The sequence below is a fragment of the Elephantulus edwardii genome, unplaced genomic scaffold (genome assembly GCF_000299155.1).
Source record: "Elephantulus edwardii isolate Elephantulus edwardi_28Jun2011 unplaced genomic scaffold, EleEdw1.0 scaffold00054, whole genome shotgun sequence".
Classification (NCBI taxonomy): domain Eukaryota; kingdom Metazoa; phylum Chordata; class Mammalia; order Macroscelidea; family Macroscelididae; genus Elephantulus; species Elephantulus edwardii.
This window is the reverse complement of record NW_006399804.1, coordinates 3021515-3035886: the sequence shown is the minus strand read 5'-3', so window position 1 is coordinate 3035886 and position 14372 is coordinate 3021515. Positions and strand designations below refer to the sequence as shown.

The window sequence follows — 14372 nt, the reverse complement described above, 5'->3', positions numbered from 1 at the left end:
CTCTGGAAAATAATACACAAACAAAAAAGATAGCAAACAGACAAACAGAAACAATTAAAATAGAAGCTAATAACCCAGATTTATAGTAAAATATCAGAAATAGATAGCTTAATTGAAGAATACTGTGGAAAAAAGGAGGGCAGTCTGCTCCTACACCATTTAAAGCCCCTGAAAAACTGCTGAAGGGTCACTTTGACTCACTGGCACATAAGAGCAACAGAAAAATGGATAGATAGCCTTTGAAAATCCACTGGAGGGTCCAGTCAATTTGTACTTGATTGCACACAATAAGAGTGGAAGGGCATAGAAGTAGAATTGAATCAGTTTAAGAGTCAACAAAGTGTAGAACAAGTCTCTTGATACCAATTTTAGAAACAATTAAAAAAAAAAGAATGAGGAAAGCCTAAGGGTTATGTGGCTTTCTAACAGGATTATAAAAAAGGTTAATTTATACTTGATTAGAATTTCAGAACAGGAGGAGGAAAAATGCAGAGTATCCTTGAAGATATGCTAGCCCCAAACTCCTTGATATCATGAAAGACAAGAATAATAAGATTTAAGAAGTTTAATGAATTCTTCAGTATAGATTGAGGAAAACAAAGATTCTCACCACTGGGCTGATTGGCAACATTATGATAGATGGTGAAGAGATTGAGATTGTAAACAGCTTTAGTTTGCTTGACTCCACAGTCAACACTCTTGACACCAGCAGCCAGGAAATTAAAACACATTTTGCTTTGGGAAAGGAAGAGACCTGTTCAAAGTACTGAAGAGCAACGATGTCACTCTGGAGACTAAGGTGCACCTGATGCAGGCCATGGCCTTTGCAATCACTTGCTATGTGTCAGAGAGCTGGACAACAACTAGGGATGATAGAAAAATAATTGATGCCTTTGAGCTATGGTGCTGGAGAAGAGTACTGGATATACCATAGATTTCTAAGAGAACAAACAGGTTTGTCCTGGAGAGGGTTACACCAGGCTGCTCCTTGGAGGCAAGGATTCTGAAGCTTCATCTGACATACTTTGGACATGTTGCAAGGAGGGATCAGTCCTTGGAGAAGGATGTCATTCTTGGGAGGGTGGAGGTACAGGGCAAGATAGAAAGACCTTTTATGAGGTGAATTGATTCAGTGACTGGGGTAATTGGGTTAGGTGTGTCAGAGACAGTGAGATTGGAACATAATATAGAGCAAGGTTTAGAGTTGTACATAGGGTTGCTATGGGATGTAGGTGACTTGACGGCACATAACAACAACAACAATGAATCCTATGCAAGATAGATCCCCAAAGGAAAGCCACAAGCCTTGATAAATAAAGGTGTTAAAAAATTGAGAAAAAAATTTGCAAATGGCTTACTTTTTAGAACCAGTTATTATAAACTAAGGCTAGTAAAATTTATTTCCAAGTTAAAAAAAAAAAATATGTTACTTTGGATTCCTCTGTAGTTTTTGAGACTGTATGTTAGAAAATATAGTGCAAATTTAATTATTGAGAACCTGGGGTAAAAAATAGAGGAATTGGCTTTGTTATGGTTACATACAGCCCAAACCAATTTTGGTGATAGTGTGATGTTTGTCATCTAAATGTCTCATTTACATATAATCATAGCCTTGTCACATTTGGCCAAGTTGACAGGCTTTCAGATATTTTTCCACCAAAAATGAGAGTTTCCTATAAATAAATTGCACATAGATTGTTTTGAAAAATACATCTTATTGTTCAAGGAATGTCACTGTAGTTTATTAATATGTGACTGGTTTCCCACAGTTAAACCATCCTGTATTTGTGGGCTTGACCAAATTGTTTAAGTAAGCAGGACATTAGCAAACTTGACTAAAGCAAAGGCTCTTATCACAATTACACATTGCAATTTACCCTATTATAATGTAGCACTATTGTGTTGATGTTTTAAATTGTATGTGCTTTGGGATATTTTGCTTAATAACAATAAATGACTGGTTCTACTCGTGATTTAGATAATCTCTTTATGTTCTCGAATGCTTTTAGATTTTAAATTCATAGTGAAAAATTAAATAGTATGCTTCTACTTTGGTTCTTTGTGGTATCAATGCCCAATACTTCAGTTTCTACATATAATGTCCTTCAGATTTTTTTTAAGTTTTAAATGGGTTTAACTAAAATTGAGGATGCATATATATTGAAAAAGTAAAATTTTAAGCATTATCAAAAATTTATTTTTTGAAATTAAAGATTGTTATTTAATTTTTTTATCCAGAAACGTAGAAATGAGAATGTAAATCTGTGAAAATGAGCAGAATTTCCAAATATATCTTCTGTCTTTGCCAATTAGTATTATTTTGTAATTATGTCATAATATAGCTCATCATACATTGGATTAAACAAAGTAGTTTATTGTCCTTGGACTATACACGATATATGGGCGGTACAAGTGATTTTTAAGTAACTACTACAAAAAAGATTGATGGGTTTAGTACTATCCAGAATTGCTATGGAATAAAGGTCTTGTGGTCTGCTTTTATGAAGATTGTTGTTGTTGTTTTTGTGTACCATCAGTTTGGAACCAACTCGTAGCTGACCCTCCAGTAGGTTTTCAGAGGTTGTAAATGAAACGGGATTGTCCATCTTTTTCCTGTATTGCATTTGGTGGATTTGAACCATGTACCCTGGGTTTAGCAGCTCAACTTTTTACCACTAAGCTACCAGGGCTTCCTTCTATGGAGATTACAATTCCCCCCACCCTGAAAAAAAAAAACAAGCAATCAAACAAACACCATCAAACCAAAAACTTGTGTTGAGCAATAATGCTTTGCTACAAAGGAGTTGCAATTCTGCTTTGCTACAAAGGAGTTGCTGTGAGTCAGAATCACCCTGAGAGCAGTGGGGTTTGGTTTTTGTCTTTACGGTTTTGCTTGCTTGTTTGTTTTTTGCTAGATAGTATAAGAATGTCCTCCTTAGACATGACTATATATAATGTGATCAAGATGTGGTGTTTTCTATCTTTCAGTTTCCAGGCAGGCTTTCTTCTATTTTCAGAGAGCCTGTCACAGCTTCAAAGAGCTACATTCTTCTTCATTTTATGTCCAGTAGGAAAGACAGAGCTTTGTCTTGATGTTTGTTGGGTTTTTTTGTGGTTTTTTTTCCCCCTTCTTTATGTCTTACGTGGAAATCAAAATAAGGCCATTTCATGTTATGATGAGCCAAGTTGATTTTAAAGAATTACATAAATTCCACAGACCCCAAACTACTGAAAAAGTCCCACCCAAGCTGCATGGTTTAAGTAGGAGAGATATTACCCACTGTCAAATCTGGGAACTGCCTGTTAACAAGAAGAGAGAGTGCATATTCTAGGGAAGCAATGAACAATTACTTATCACAGGCCAAAAGTTGTAACTTTATGTTTCATTTATCTTTATCAACCAAGTTACCAGTATATTAGCCACTACATTCAATTTAGTCATTTTAAAATAGCCTCACGCCTAGAATCTCCAACCTTAATTTAGATTAATGGTGAATATCTTTCTGATTGCTTGTGAAGAAGTCACTCCAAGTTTGAGTTCCTACTGCAAGTGAAAACACTATTTGTAGAACTGTAAAAAAAATAAGGGTCCAACTCATCTCCAGAAGATATGGTCTTGATGACAAATAACTTTGCAATTATTCAATGTAATTTTTCAAGTTGTTGTAGTATTCTAATTACATGTCTTATTTTGCACAGAAAGACTATAAAAAGGATCTGGAGACTGAAATTAAGGGGAAAGGCATGCAGGTGGACTCAGACACTCTGGATATTCAGCGAGCTAAGAAAGCATCTGAAATTGTCAGCCAGGTAAGAATGAAATATGACAGAAAATGGAAAAAAACCCTAATCAAATAATACATGCAATATAATAAGAATCCCTCTTTTGAAGTGGTTTATGTGTAGACTTGTCACAGCCACATGGTTCTATCTACCACATTGCTCTGAAAAGTATTTTCTGTTTTCTTAGAAAGAATATAAGAAAGACTTGGAAAATGAAATAAAAGGGAAAGGAATGCAGGTGAGCATGGATATCCCAGATATGCTTCGCGCCAAGAGAGCATCTGAAATCTATAGCCAGGTCAGTGGATAATGAAGGAACTCCGAACAGTGGGCTCTAATACCTAAGCACTATGTTTTTTGTGTATCTCTGGGTTTTATTTCATCTTGATGACTTTACATTGAAAGTCAGTGCACCCAATTATAAAGGAACACTTGACTGAACTTGATTAGCATCACCAATGAAGGAGGCAACGTCTGTAGTTTGGATTTGACAGACATTTGCTATGGTTAAAGTGCAGTCTAGTCAGCCACAACCTACAGTGACTGTGTGTACAACAAAACAGAACTGCCTGATGCCGTGCTGTCCTCACATTCTCTGCTGCCTTTGCACCCACTGTTGCAATTGTGCATCGTTCCATCTTGTGGAAAACCTTCCTCTTTTTGCTAATCCTCTGCTTGTCCAAGCATTGTGTCTCTTCTCCAGCCTTTGACTCCTCTTTATAACATACCTGAAGTGTGTGAGACAAAGTCTTACCTGCTTAGGAGTGTTCCGTCTGTATTTTTTTCCAGGATATATTTGTTTATTCATTTTGGCAGCCCGTTGCATGTTACTGAAGTCTCTACTGAGACCTTTGATTTGAAGGACATTTTGACCTTTCTCTTTAAATTGTGTTGATATTTGAATCTCAAGTTCTTAGCTCATTTATATAACAGGAAAATAGTTACAAAGCACTTGTCTTACAAGCAGCATTGGTAGTACTATGGTTAACCTTTAGCTCATAACCAAAAAGTAATAGTTAGAACCCACCCAGAAGCCCCCTGGGAAGAAGATTATACCTTAGACAAGCCTATGTGAGGTTCTCCTCAATCATACAGGTGACTATGGATTAAAGTTCACTTGGCAGCACATAAAAGCAACATTTGTCTTTTATCTATTTCATAGTGTATATACTATTACTAAAATTTTGTTGTTGTTGTGTACCACTGAGATGGAACCGACCCACAGCTAACCCTCCAGTGAGTTTTCAGGGGCGGTAATTCAAATAGGAGGAGATTGCACATCCTTCTCCTGCAGAGCAGCTGGTGGATTTGAACTGCTGCATGTCTTTGGGATTGCAGTGCAGCTTCTTACCACTAGGCCACCAGTGCCAAATAAAACCATTGATTTTATTTAAAACAAAACAAAACAAAAAGTGAAATTTACTATTAACGAACATTAAATGAAGACTTAAGTGCTTTGGACAGATTTAATATTGACTGACATTAAGTGAATTAAGTATTTTTGGTAAATTGAAATATTCCGAGTATAACTGGCAGATATTTTTTTTAGGAAAAAAAAACCACAAAACAAAACACAACAAACAAAACCCAAATTGAATGTGAGAGGAAGAATGATAACAAAAGAAAATACTTAGTGAAAGTTTCTGACATACCTAATTTAGGCACAAATATGCATGAGTTAATAAAGTCTTCATGATAAATTTATGTGGAAGAGAATGAGTCCCAAAGGAAAAAAAATAGTAATGGAGAATTATGAAAATTGATATGGTTTTAGGAAATTGACAAAAGAATTAAATTTTATTAATGAATTTTATGCTGAAGATGATTTTTAGTAACATTTTGCTCAATTTTAAAAAAGTTTTGTTTGAAATATGAACAAGGAGAGTCACTGGTTCTGATGGCAGTATCAAGATGGCAGGGTCATAAAGTCAAAGGATTCGCCTGCTTCTTAGCCTTCTGAGATGAGAAGACAGTTGGGTTGGTGTCAGAGTGCATGTGTATCTGTCCCCAAAGCATCTTGATGGAACATGGACTCAGAGAAGTTGGCTGTAGTTGTATTGTCAGAAATAAAAACCTAGATAAATGCACAAAATGGACAAATGGCTGTTTGAGTGAATAGAGAAAAATTGTTACCTCTAGAATGCTAAGCTCATTCATTCATTCATTCATTCATTCAGCAGATACTTCCTTAACACTTATTTACATGCAGAATTAGAAATGGTTTCACCCTTGGAGATTTGTAGTTGAATTTAATAATCAAATCTTCATACAAATAGAAGTGTCATAAATAATGAGAATACTATTAGAGATTGAAATTATCAAATGAAGGCTTCCCAGAGGAAGTGATGCCTGAGCTGTCAGATCTTTTGCTTTAATGAACAGTGTTGGTGTTTTGTGTGTGACACAAGGATGCATTTGATTTTCATCAGTGTAGGCTACAATGGACTATGTCAGAGGATGCAGTGACACAGTGGTATATTCAGCATGAGCAGTGGTTACAGTTCTTAGCAAGTAGCCATGGGTCATAATTATCTACTTTACTGACTGGATTTAATCTTAGATCTAATTCTGACTAGTGCCTCAGTTTCCCTCTTAGTAATATGAAGATAATGGTATCTTCTTTGAATAAATAGAATATGTTTAGTCAATTGAATAAATTATGTACGTATTTTAATGAATAAAATACTAGATGAATAAATTATGTAACTACTAAATAAAGCACTGAAAGTAAGTACTAGTTGAATAAATTAGTTAAGTACTGAATTAAGCACTGAAAAGCAATGGTGTCACTCTGGAGACTAAGATGCACCTGATACAGGCTATGGTCTTTGCAATCACTTCGGAGAGTTGGACAGTGACTAGAGCGGATTTAAGGAGAATTGATGCCTTTGAACGGTGGTGCTGGAGAAGAGTATTGACTATACCATGGACTGCCAAGAAAACAAACAGACTCATTCTGGAGCAGGTTAAACCGGGCAGCTCCTGGGAGGCAAGGATTCTGAGGCTTCATCTGACATACTTTGGACATGTTGTAAGGAGGGACAGGTCCTTAGAGAGGGACATCATGCTTTGGAGGGTGGAGGGATGGCGTAGGAGGGGAAGACCCTCTATGAGGTGTATTGATTCAGGGACTGGGGTAATCGGGGTGAGAGTGTCAGTTGCAGTGCGAGTGGCACAGGACAGAGCAGGGTTTAGGGCTGTTGTACATAGGGTCGCTATGAGTGACTGGGAAGGCACATAACAATAACAACAACTGAATAAAGTTAAGTATTTTGACCAGAACAGAGTGGAAACTGAGGAACAGTACGCATTACATAGTAAGAACTGTGGAAGTGCTGGTACTCCTATGTAACTAAGCCCTTGTGGTATAATGGTTAGTTAGCTATTAATCAAAAGGTTGGTAGTTTGAACCTATCCCATGGACCTGAGAGAAAAAGAGCTGGAAATTTCTCCCTATAAGAATCATAAATAAGAAAAAAAACCTTTAAGATGGTCAAAATCGTCTTAATGGCACAAGCCAACAAAACAAAAAGTATTACATTGCAGTAAAATGTATAGTATATGTTGTTGGTGGGTGCTGTGAATTAAATTTCAAATCATAGTGACTCCAGGAGAGCAGGATTTCTAAGACTGTAATTTTTATAGTAGTGGATTATCAGGTCTTTTCTCCTGTGAGTGATTGGTGGTTTTGAACTGCTGCCATTTGAGATTACAACTTAGTGCTAAACCTTTACACCACAAGAGGTCTTTCATAGTATGTATGTTGTTATGTGCCATCCATTTGGAAACAACCCATAGCTGACCTTCCAGCAGTTTTTTAGAGGCTGTAAATCACATGGGAGTAGATTGCCTACCTTTCTCTCTAGGTTATTTAATCAATTGTATATATTTCTCTTAAGTAGGAAGCAAACCTTCTCAGAAGTAGGTACAGAAGTCGGTATATTAATTTACTCAGAGGAGCTATAAGGCTACACTGCCCTGGAAATGATTATGAAAGAGGACATTTTAAACTTGGAAAGGCCATGTTGTTGTTGTTGTTGTTGTTAAGTGTCGTAAAGTTGTAGAGCACCCACAGCAAATCTATGAACCAAACATCTTGAACACAAAACTTTCATTTTTTCTCCAAGTTCATAGAGATTTTGCTTCCAAGCCTGTTTTATTCAGGAGATCCACAAAAACCAACTAAAACAAAAAGACTAATAATGGAATATTAGGAAAAACTATACTCAAATAAAAGTCCAAATCCAATCAGATCACACCCTATTGTGAACAATAGCCACACCCTAGTCTCTACCCCAAACCAGAAAACACACCTTTGCAGAATCTGGCAGTTCTGATCAAGATATCTGACTGGAATAGGAGAAAAACCCTGAGGAACCCCGTACCATCTCTACACTGCCAAAATAGAGGCTGTTCTGCCGACTGTTTGCTCACTTCACCAACTTTGTACTTTATTTTTTTGTTATTGCATCAATTGCTTTGCATCTTAAATAATTTAAGGTCATGTGATACAGTGAAGTTGAAGTTGGAAGAAATAGTTTTCTCTCTTACATATATGCACTGTATTCATATTTGCACATGCATAAAGTTTCTGATTCATATTGTATTTTTTCAGAAAAAATATAAAGATGAAGCAGAGAAAATGCTTTCAAACTATTCTACTGTGTTGGATACTCCTGAGATTCAGAGAATTAAGACAACACAACAAAACATTAGCACTGTGAGTAAACATCTTTCATTTTCATTTGTCTCCTTGGCATTAAAAATACTATTTTTCCCTGGCATATTTGTGTGTGTGAGTGTGATTTGTTTGACTTTATCAAATGTGCTATCTTTACTTCTTTAAAGTAAGAATATAAAATGTTATTATAAGTTAAAATTTATTAATATTATGTAAGATGATAAATTAAAATTTTTCTCGTTTTAATCTGCAAGTAATTTTTAACTGAATTTTAAAATTTAACTCAGCAAAGAATCATAAACTTCTTAACATTTTTTCTTCTGAGTTGAAAGGAAGCATATAATGTGACTTGCTGCCTAACTCCCGGTTTGTTTCCATACTGAGAATCAATAGGTCTACTTGTTCATAACCAGTTGTTAAAACTTTCCTATTTTTAAAATTTATTTTGAAAAATGGAAATTTCCACGGCACCATTAAGAGTTTGCATAAATATTCACAGTAGATAAAATTGACCACACAGACAAAATTTTAGAATTGCACTGGATCAGTCACTTATTAGTTTTAGCTGGTATTTTATAATTTAAATGCCATAAAGTTTTAAGACAATCAGGAGCATTTTATTTTGTAAAAAAAGCCCCAGTCCTCAGAGTTGAAGTCAAGTTCACTATGATGTGAAATGGAACGTATTGCAGAGAACTCTGGTGGTGTAGTCCTTAGGGAGTTGCACAGCTAATTCACAACCCTCACCTCTCTGGTGGTTCAAATCCACCAGGGACTCGTCTAGAGGAAGATGGACAATCTCCTTTTGCCTAATCTATAGCCTCTGAAAACTTGCTGGAGGTCAGCTATGAGTCAGTTCTGGCTCAATAGCAAGGAAAATTTTAGTTTTGCCAGGGACATCAAGGAGACTTTGGCCTTCAACTCCTGTAGCTCCATAGTGTTTCATATGTCTGGTTTCTGGAGGAAAATTCTCATACAGTAGGCTCCGTTTCCCACAGAGGGCTCCCTCATTACTAGATATAAGAGAGGAAGTAGTTCAGGCCTTACATGCCTTCTTTAAATCCTGTTTTTGCATGGAAGGCTCCTATTTTTGTTTTGCTTTGCATCTGAAAGGAGTTCTGATGAGAGTTGGGAGAGTAGAGTACATGTGTGAAAAGGTTAAATATAAGTGGAGGTTGAAGAAAATAGTCTGAATTAGTAATGTTGACAATAGAGTTGATAGTTTCTGTGAAAAGAATGAGAGCATCTTGTTTGGAGAGTAGCAGTTAAATTTCAAGCTGTTTTTAAATTAAATGATAACTGCTTAGTGAGCTTTTTAAAATGTGTGTTTTATATTTGAAGGAGGAAACTCCTTAATAATTTGCCAGTTTATATCCTCAGCACAGATAATATGTCACCAATTAAATACCAGCCACGCTTGAGCAGGTATTAGTGGGTCACTTAAAGATTATGTAAAATAGAACCAAATTTGGATATTTGTTTTTATAGTTGAAAACTAACTTAGAATGTTGATACTTATAAATAGCCTATCAACACATTATTATCTTAAAAAAATCACCTTTCTGTTGTAAGAATCTGTTCTAGGACTTGAATTTCTAGTAAATCTTTGTCCTTTCCTTTTTTTTATAATAAAGGTATTTTATAAAAAAGAAGTAGGAGCTGGCACAGCAGTAAAAGATACCCCGGAGATTGAACGCGTAAAGAAAAATCAGGAGAATATCAGTTCAGTAAGTTCACTAAAGCAGTAATTATACTTTCTGAAAGCAGACAAAAGTTAGTAAAATGTTGATTCTTTATTGAACTGACTGCATTTTCCTATGATTCTTCCTTCTGTTAAAATGCTATTTCAAGGGGGCTTTGATGGCCTAGTGGCAAGAAGCTGCACTGCAATCCCAAAGGCACTTGGTTTGAATCCATCACATGCTCCACTGGAGAAGGAGGGGTAATCTCCTCCTGTGCCAGTTGGCTCTGGCTCGGCAGTACACAACAAGAAAAATACAAAAATTTTTAAAAAAGCTATTTCATCAGATATCAAATGTCTAACTTATAGAAGGAAAACTGGTGCCTTATCACCCTTGAACCTAAAGCAGTTTTCATTTTGATATAATACATGAGAGGTACACAATTTTAATAGAATAGTAATGATATATGATTAGAATTTATCTCTTTGAACAGAATTTTAGATGAATTAAATTTGGCGAGAAAGAATATATTTCAGTACTTTCTTGCAAGTTGGAGGAAAGAATTTATACCCTCATAAGAAGATTGTTGTTGATTGCCATTGAGTCGAGGTCAACTCATAGTGACTCTATGACCAAAAGACCTAATGCCTTTCCATAGCTATCATTTTTTCCTCCAAGTTCATAGAGTTTCCAGAGGCATATGGTTTAAAAAGTGGTTGTCACGCCTGCTTCCCAACCTGTTTTACAGCTGGGAGTTCCACCAAAAACTGTCCACAATGGGAAACCATTCTGGTATTTGATATCCCATGGCACAAGGTTCAGCATCATAAGCAAACCCAGGTTACTTTATATAGCACATGGACAAAGAGTGATGTGCAAAGTAGAAGAATATGCCTTCAGATATAACAGCACTGGTTAGCAGTGGTTAAGTGTTGTCAAGTCAAATATGACTCAGAGTAAGCTTTGCACAAAAGACCTGAACTCTGCCTATGATTAACATAATTTCTTTACATGTGTAAGACAGTTTGTAGAGTTTTCAGAGGCACCTAGTTTAGGAAGTGTGGATTACACTCCTGCTTCCCAACATGAATCAGTCTGGAAGCTCATCCAATCACTATACATATTGAGTATCCATTATGGAATCACTATACATATTGAGTATCCATTATGGCATATGACACGGATATGGAATAGTGTTCAGCATAACAGCAACTCCAAGTTGTTCAGTACAGCAAATAGACAAATGATTGCTGTGTCTTTTAAAGAATATTCTTCTAAAATTAATCCATACCTTCAAACAAAGCTCCACCCTTATCCTTAGTCTAAGGCTCAAGGGCTGCCCACTTTTGAGGGGGAAGAAGAACAGTAACACACCACAAAAAGGACCCTAGAAACTTCCCCTGCCTGAAGGCCCCAAAACTTCTGTGTAGTGGCTTATACAAAGATTTACACTTTTTTTTAAAACAATTTGTTTCCGGTTTTTTATCTGTTATCAGTCACATTACTGAGTTTACTTATAGAAGCATAGTTACTTGTGTTTCTGCCTTCCAGCTCCTGTGTATACACTCTTTTTACCAGCTTTCAGCACAAACCAGAACAACTTCATACTTTCAGTATCATAATGAAAAACTCAGTCTCATTCTCATTGTGTTGGAACCAACTCATTGCTGAGTTTTAGTGGGTTTTCATAGACTATAAATTGCAAAAGAAGATATTGCTTACAAAGAGTGCAATTGAACCACTCACCTTTGGGTTGGCAGCTCAACTCTCTGTCCATTAGGCCACCAGATCTCCCTTAAGTGTCCTAATATAATTTGTAAAATAACTAACTCTTCAATCAACTTTAATGAACCCTAATGACATAGTGGTTAGGCACTCAGTTGTTATCCAGAAGACTGGTTTGAACCTGTCCCGTAGCTACTTGAGACAAAGACCTGGAGATCTACTCCTATAAAGACTCTTATTACAGTCTGTAAAATTCTGTGAGCAGTTCTGCTCTGTAACTTAGAGTCACAATAAGTAAAAATCAGCTTTGTGGTATATAACAATGACAAAAATAACTTTTTTGTTGGTGGTGGGTAGAGTAGAGAAAGTATTTCATTTTTAATAAGAATTCTTCAATTTAGTACTTGATGTTAAAATGGATGGTTACTTCTCTTACTAAAAGGTTTTCTTCCATGTACCCTTAGTATATTTCTTTACTTGTTGTTTAAGGGGGGGAAAGGGCTCTTTCTATAGATATCTTTCTTGAATCATCACTTCATCTTCACTCTTGGAGCCAGTGTCTCCCAGAACTATTTTTGAAGTAATCCAAGTGGAACAGCCTTTGATTAGACTCATCTGTCAGTAACTGAGATGGTTATACAACATCCTAAGATTATGAGGTGCATTGATATTTGTGGAGGAAAGAATAAGACAAGGAAGTAAAGTCTGTGCAATAAAGTGCACTACAAAATGAATTCATATAAGTGTGGGGGGGAACTCTACAGAATACTCGTGTAAGCAAATCGTTGTAGCATGCATGAGTCTATCCCATGAAAAAAGCCGAGAAGCATGGAGAGACTGAGGACACTGGTGAAGGATGATGAGCACGCCCTGATCGTGGTGGTGAGAGCCTGTGTCAAATCTAGTAGAGAAGCCAGCTTGAGATGGAAGAGTAGAGTGAGTGCTTGTTTCCTTTATTTTCAAAATGCACTACTTGAAATGTACCTATCAGTGTATAATGGTATAAATGTTCTGTAGTGTGCAATTTTCTTGCCTATTGTGAAATGACTCCACCATTTTTATTAGTTTAGAGTCATCTGAAACAAAACAGTAATGCTTATCTTTAATCATGTTTAGCTTCTCATCCGAGGAAAATCACACAAAGTAGTGCAGTATATCATTTCCCCTCCCAGCATCCTGCTGCCTCTTCCAGCAAACAATAAATGCATAGTTGTTCTTTATCTCTGTGAGGCTGTGCCATAAATGCCTGCTTAGTATTCAAATGGAAAGTTGCCCTTTCAAGATTAGCTAGATCTGTCAAACCAAGATATGATTCTCTAACATTTAAAGATCTCGACATTTTCTACCTTCAGACTACAAGCCTTTTAGCTATGAGCTTTCTCAGTTAAGAATTGTTTCTTGAATTTAATTTTGAGTTTGCCTATATCAAAGAATTCTCAAATTTAACTGTTTTAGATTTAGATTTTTATTGGCGACATTATTTACATCAATTACATAGACACTAAAATATAGGCAATATCTAGGATATTTAGACATTGTTTCTTTGCATCAAGACAGATTTAAATTTTAAATGTTAAGAAATTCTAAAGCAGATTTGTATATATTTAGATTTTTGCTAAGTTTCAACATATGCCTCTTACATTAAAGCAATGAGTCTATATATATATATATATATATATAAAAAAAAGAGAATTTTTTCCTAATATAATCTTGCAGAGTTGTTGTTAGCTGCTGTTGTGTTGGTCACCAGTGCTGGTTGTTTTTGGGTTTTTTGGTTTTTTTTAGCTTTTAATGAAAGATTATAGAGGACTTGAATTTCCATTCATTCATGGTTGCACATTTTTCTCCCTGCCCACCCTTCCCCCTAGTTTGGAAAAAAACACACACCACAACCTTTCATTGTCATACAACAACCTCCTGCCCCCAGTACACTTCACTTTTGAGCTCTTATTCTGGACTCTTGTCATGCAAATAATACCCAATAATATATCCCCTTTAAACAGTTCTCTCCCTCATCTGTTTCAATGTTGTTGTTGTTATATGCCATCGAGTCACTTGTGACTCATAGCGACCCTATGTACAACAGCCCTAAACTCTGCTCTGTCCTTTGCCAATTGCACCATCTCCGACATACCCATCTCCCTGATTGATTACCCCAGTCACTAAATCAATCCACCTCATAGGGGGCCTTCCCCTTCTGCGCTGTCCCTCCACCCTACCAAGCATGTTGTTCCTCTCCAAGGACCTGTCCCTCCTTGCAACATGTGCAAAGTATGTTAGACGGAGCCTTAGAATCCTAGTTTCCAAGGAGCAGCCCGGTTTGACCCTTTCCAGGATGAATCTGTTTGTTTTCCTGGCAGTCCATGGTACCCTCAATGCTCTTCTCCAGCACCACAGCTCAAAGGCATCAATTCTCCTTCTGTCCTCCTTAGTCATTGTCCAACTCTCTGATGCATAACAAGTGATAGCAAAGACCATGGCCTGTATCAGACACACCTTAG

The 14372-nt window shown here is 36.4% G+C and overlaps 1 protein-coding gene across 2 annotated transcripts in view; it reads left to right on the top strand.

Moving 5' to 3' along the window:
* The window catches only part of NEBL (nebulette), a 588942-nt gene that overhangs the window by 499893 nt on the left and 74677 nt on the right, over positions 1-14372 (top strand). The window contains exons 15-18 of one of the 2 annotated variants that reach the window (XM_006887051.1): positions 3700-3810; positions 3971-4081; positions 8399-8503; positions 10099-10191. The exons of the other annotated variant lie outside the window; for it this stretch is intronic. Coding sequence (XP_006887113.1) covers positions 3700-3810; positions 3971-4081; positions 8399-8503; positions 10099-10191 — 420 coding nt within the window. The remainder of the gene's footprint in view (positions 1-3699; positions 3811-3970; positions 4082-8398; positions 8504-10098; positions 10192-14372) is intronic. 2 annotated transcript variants of the gene reach the window in all.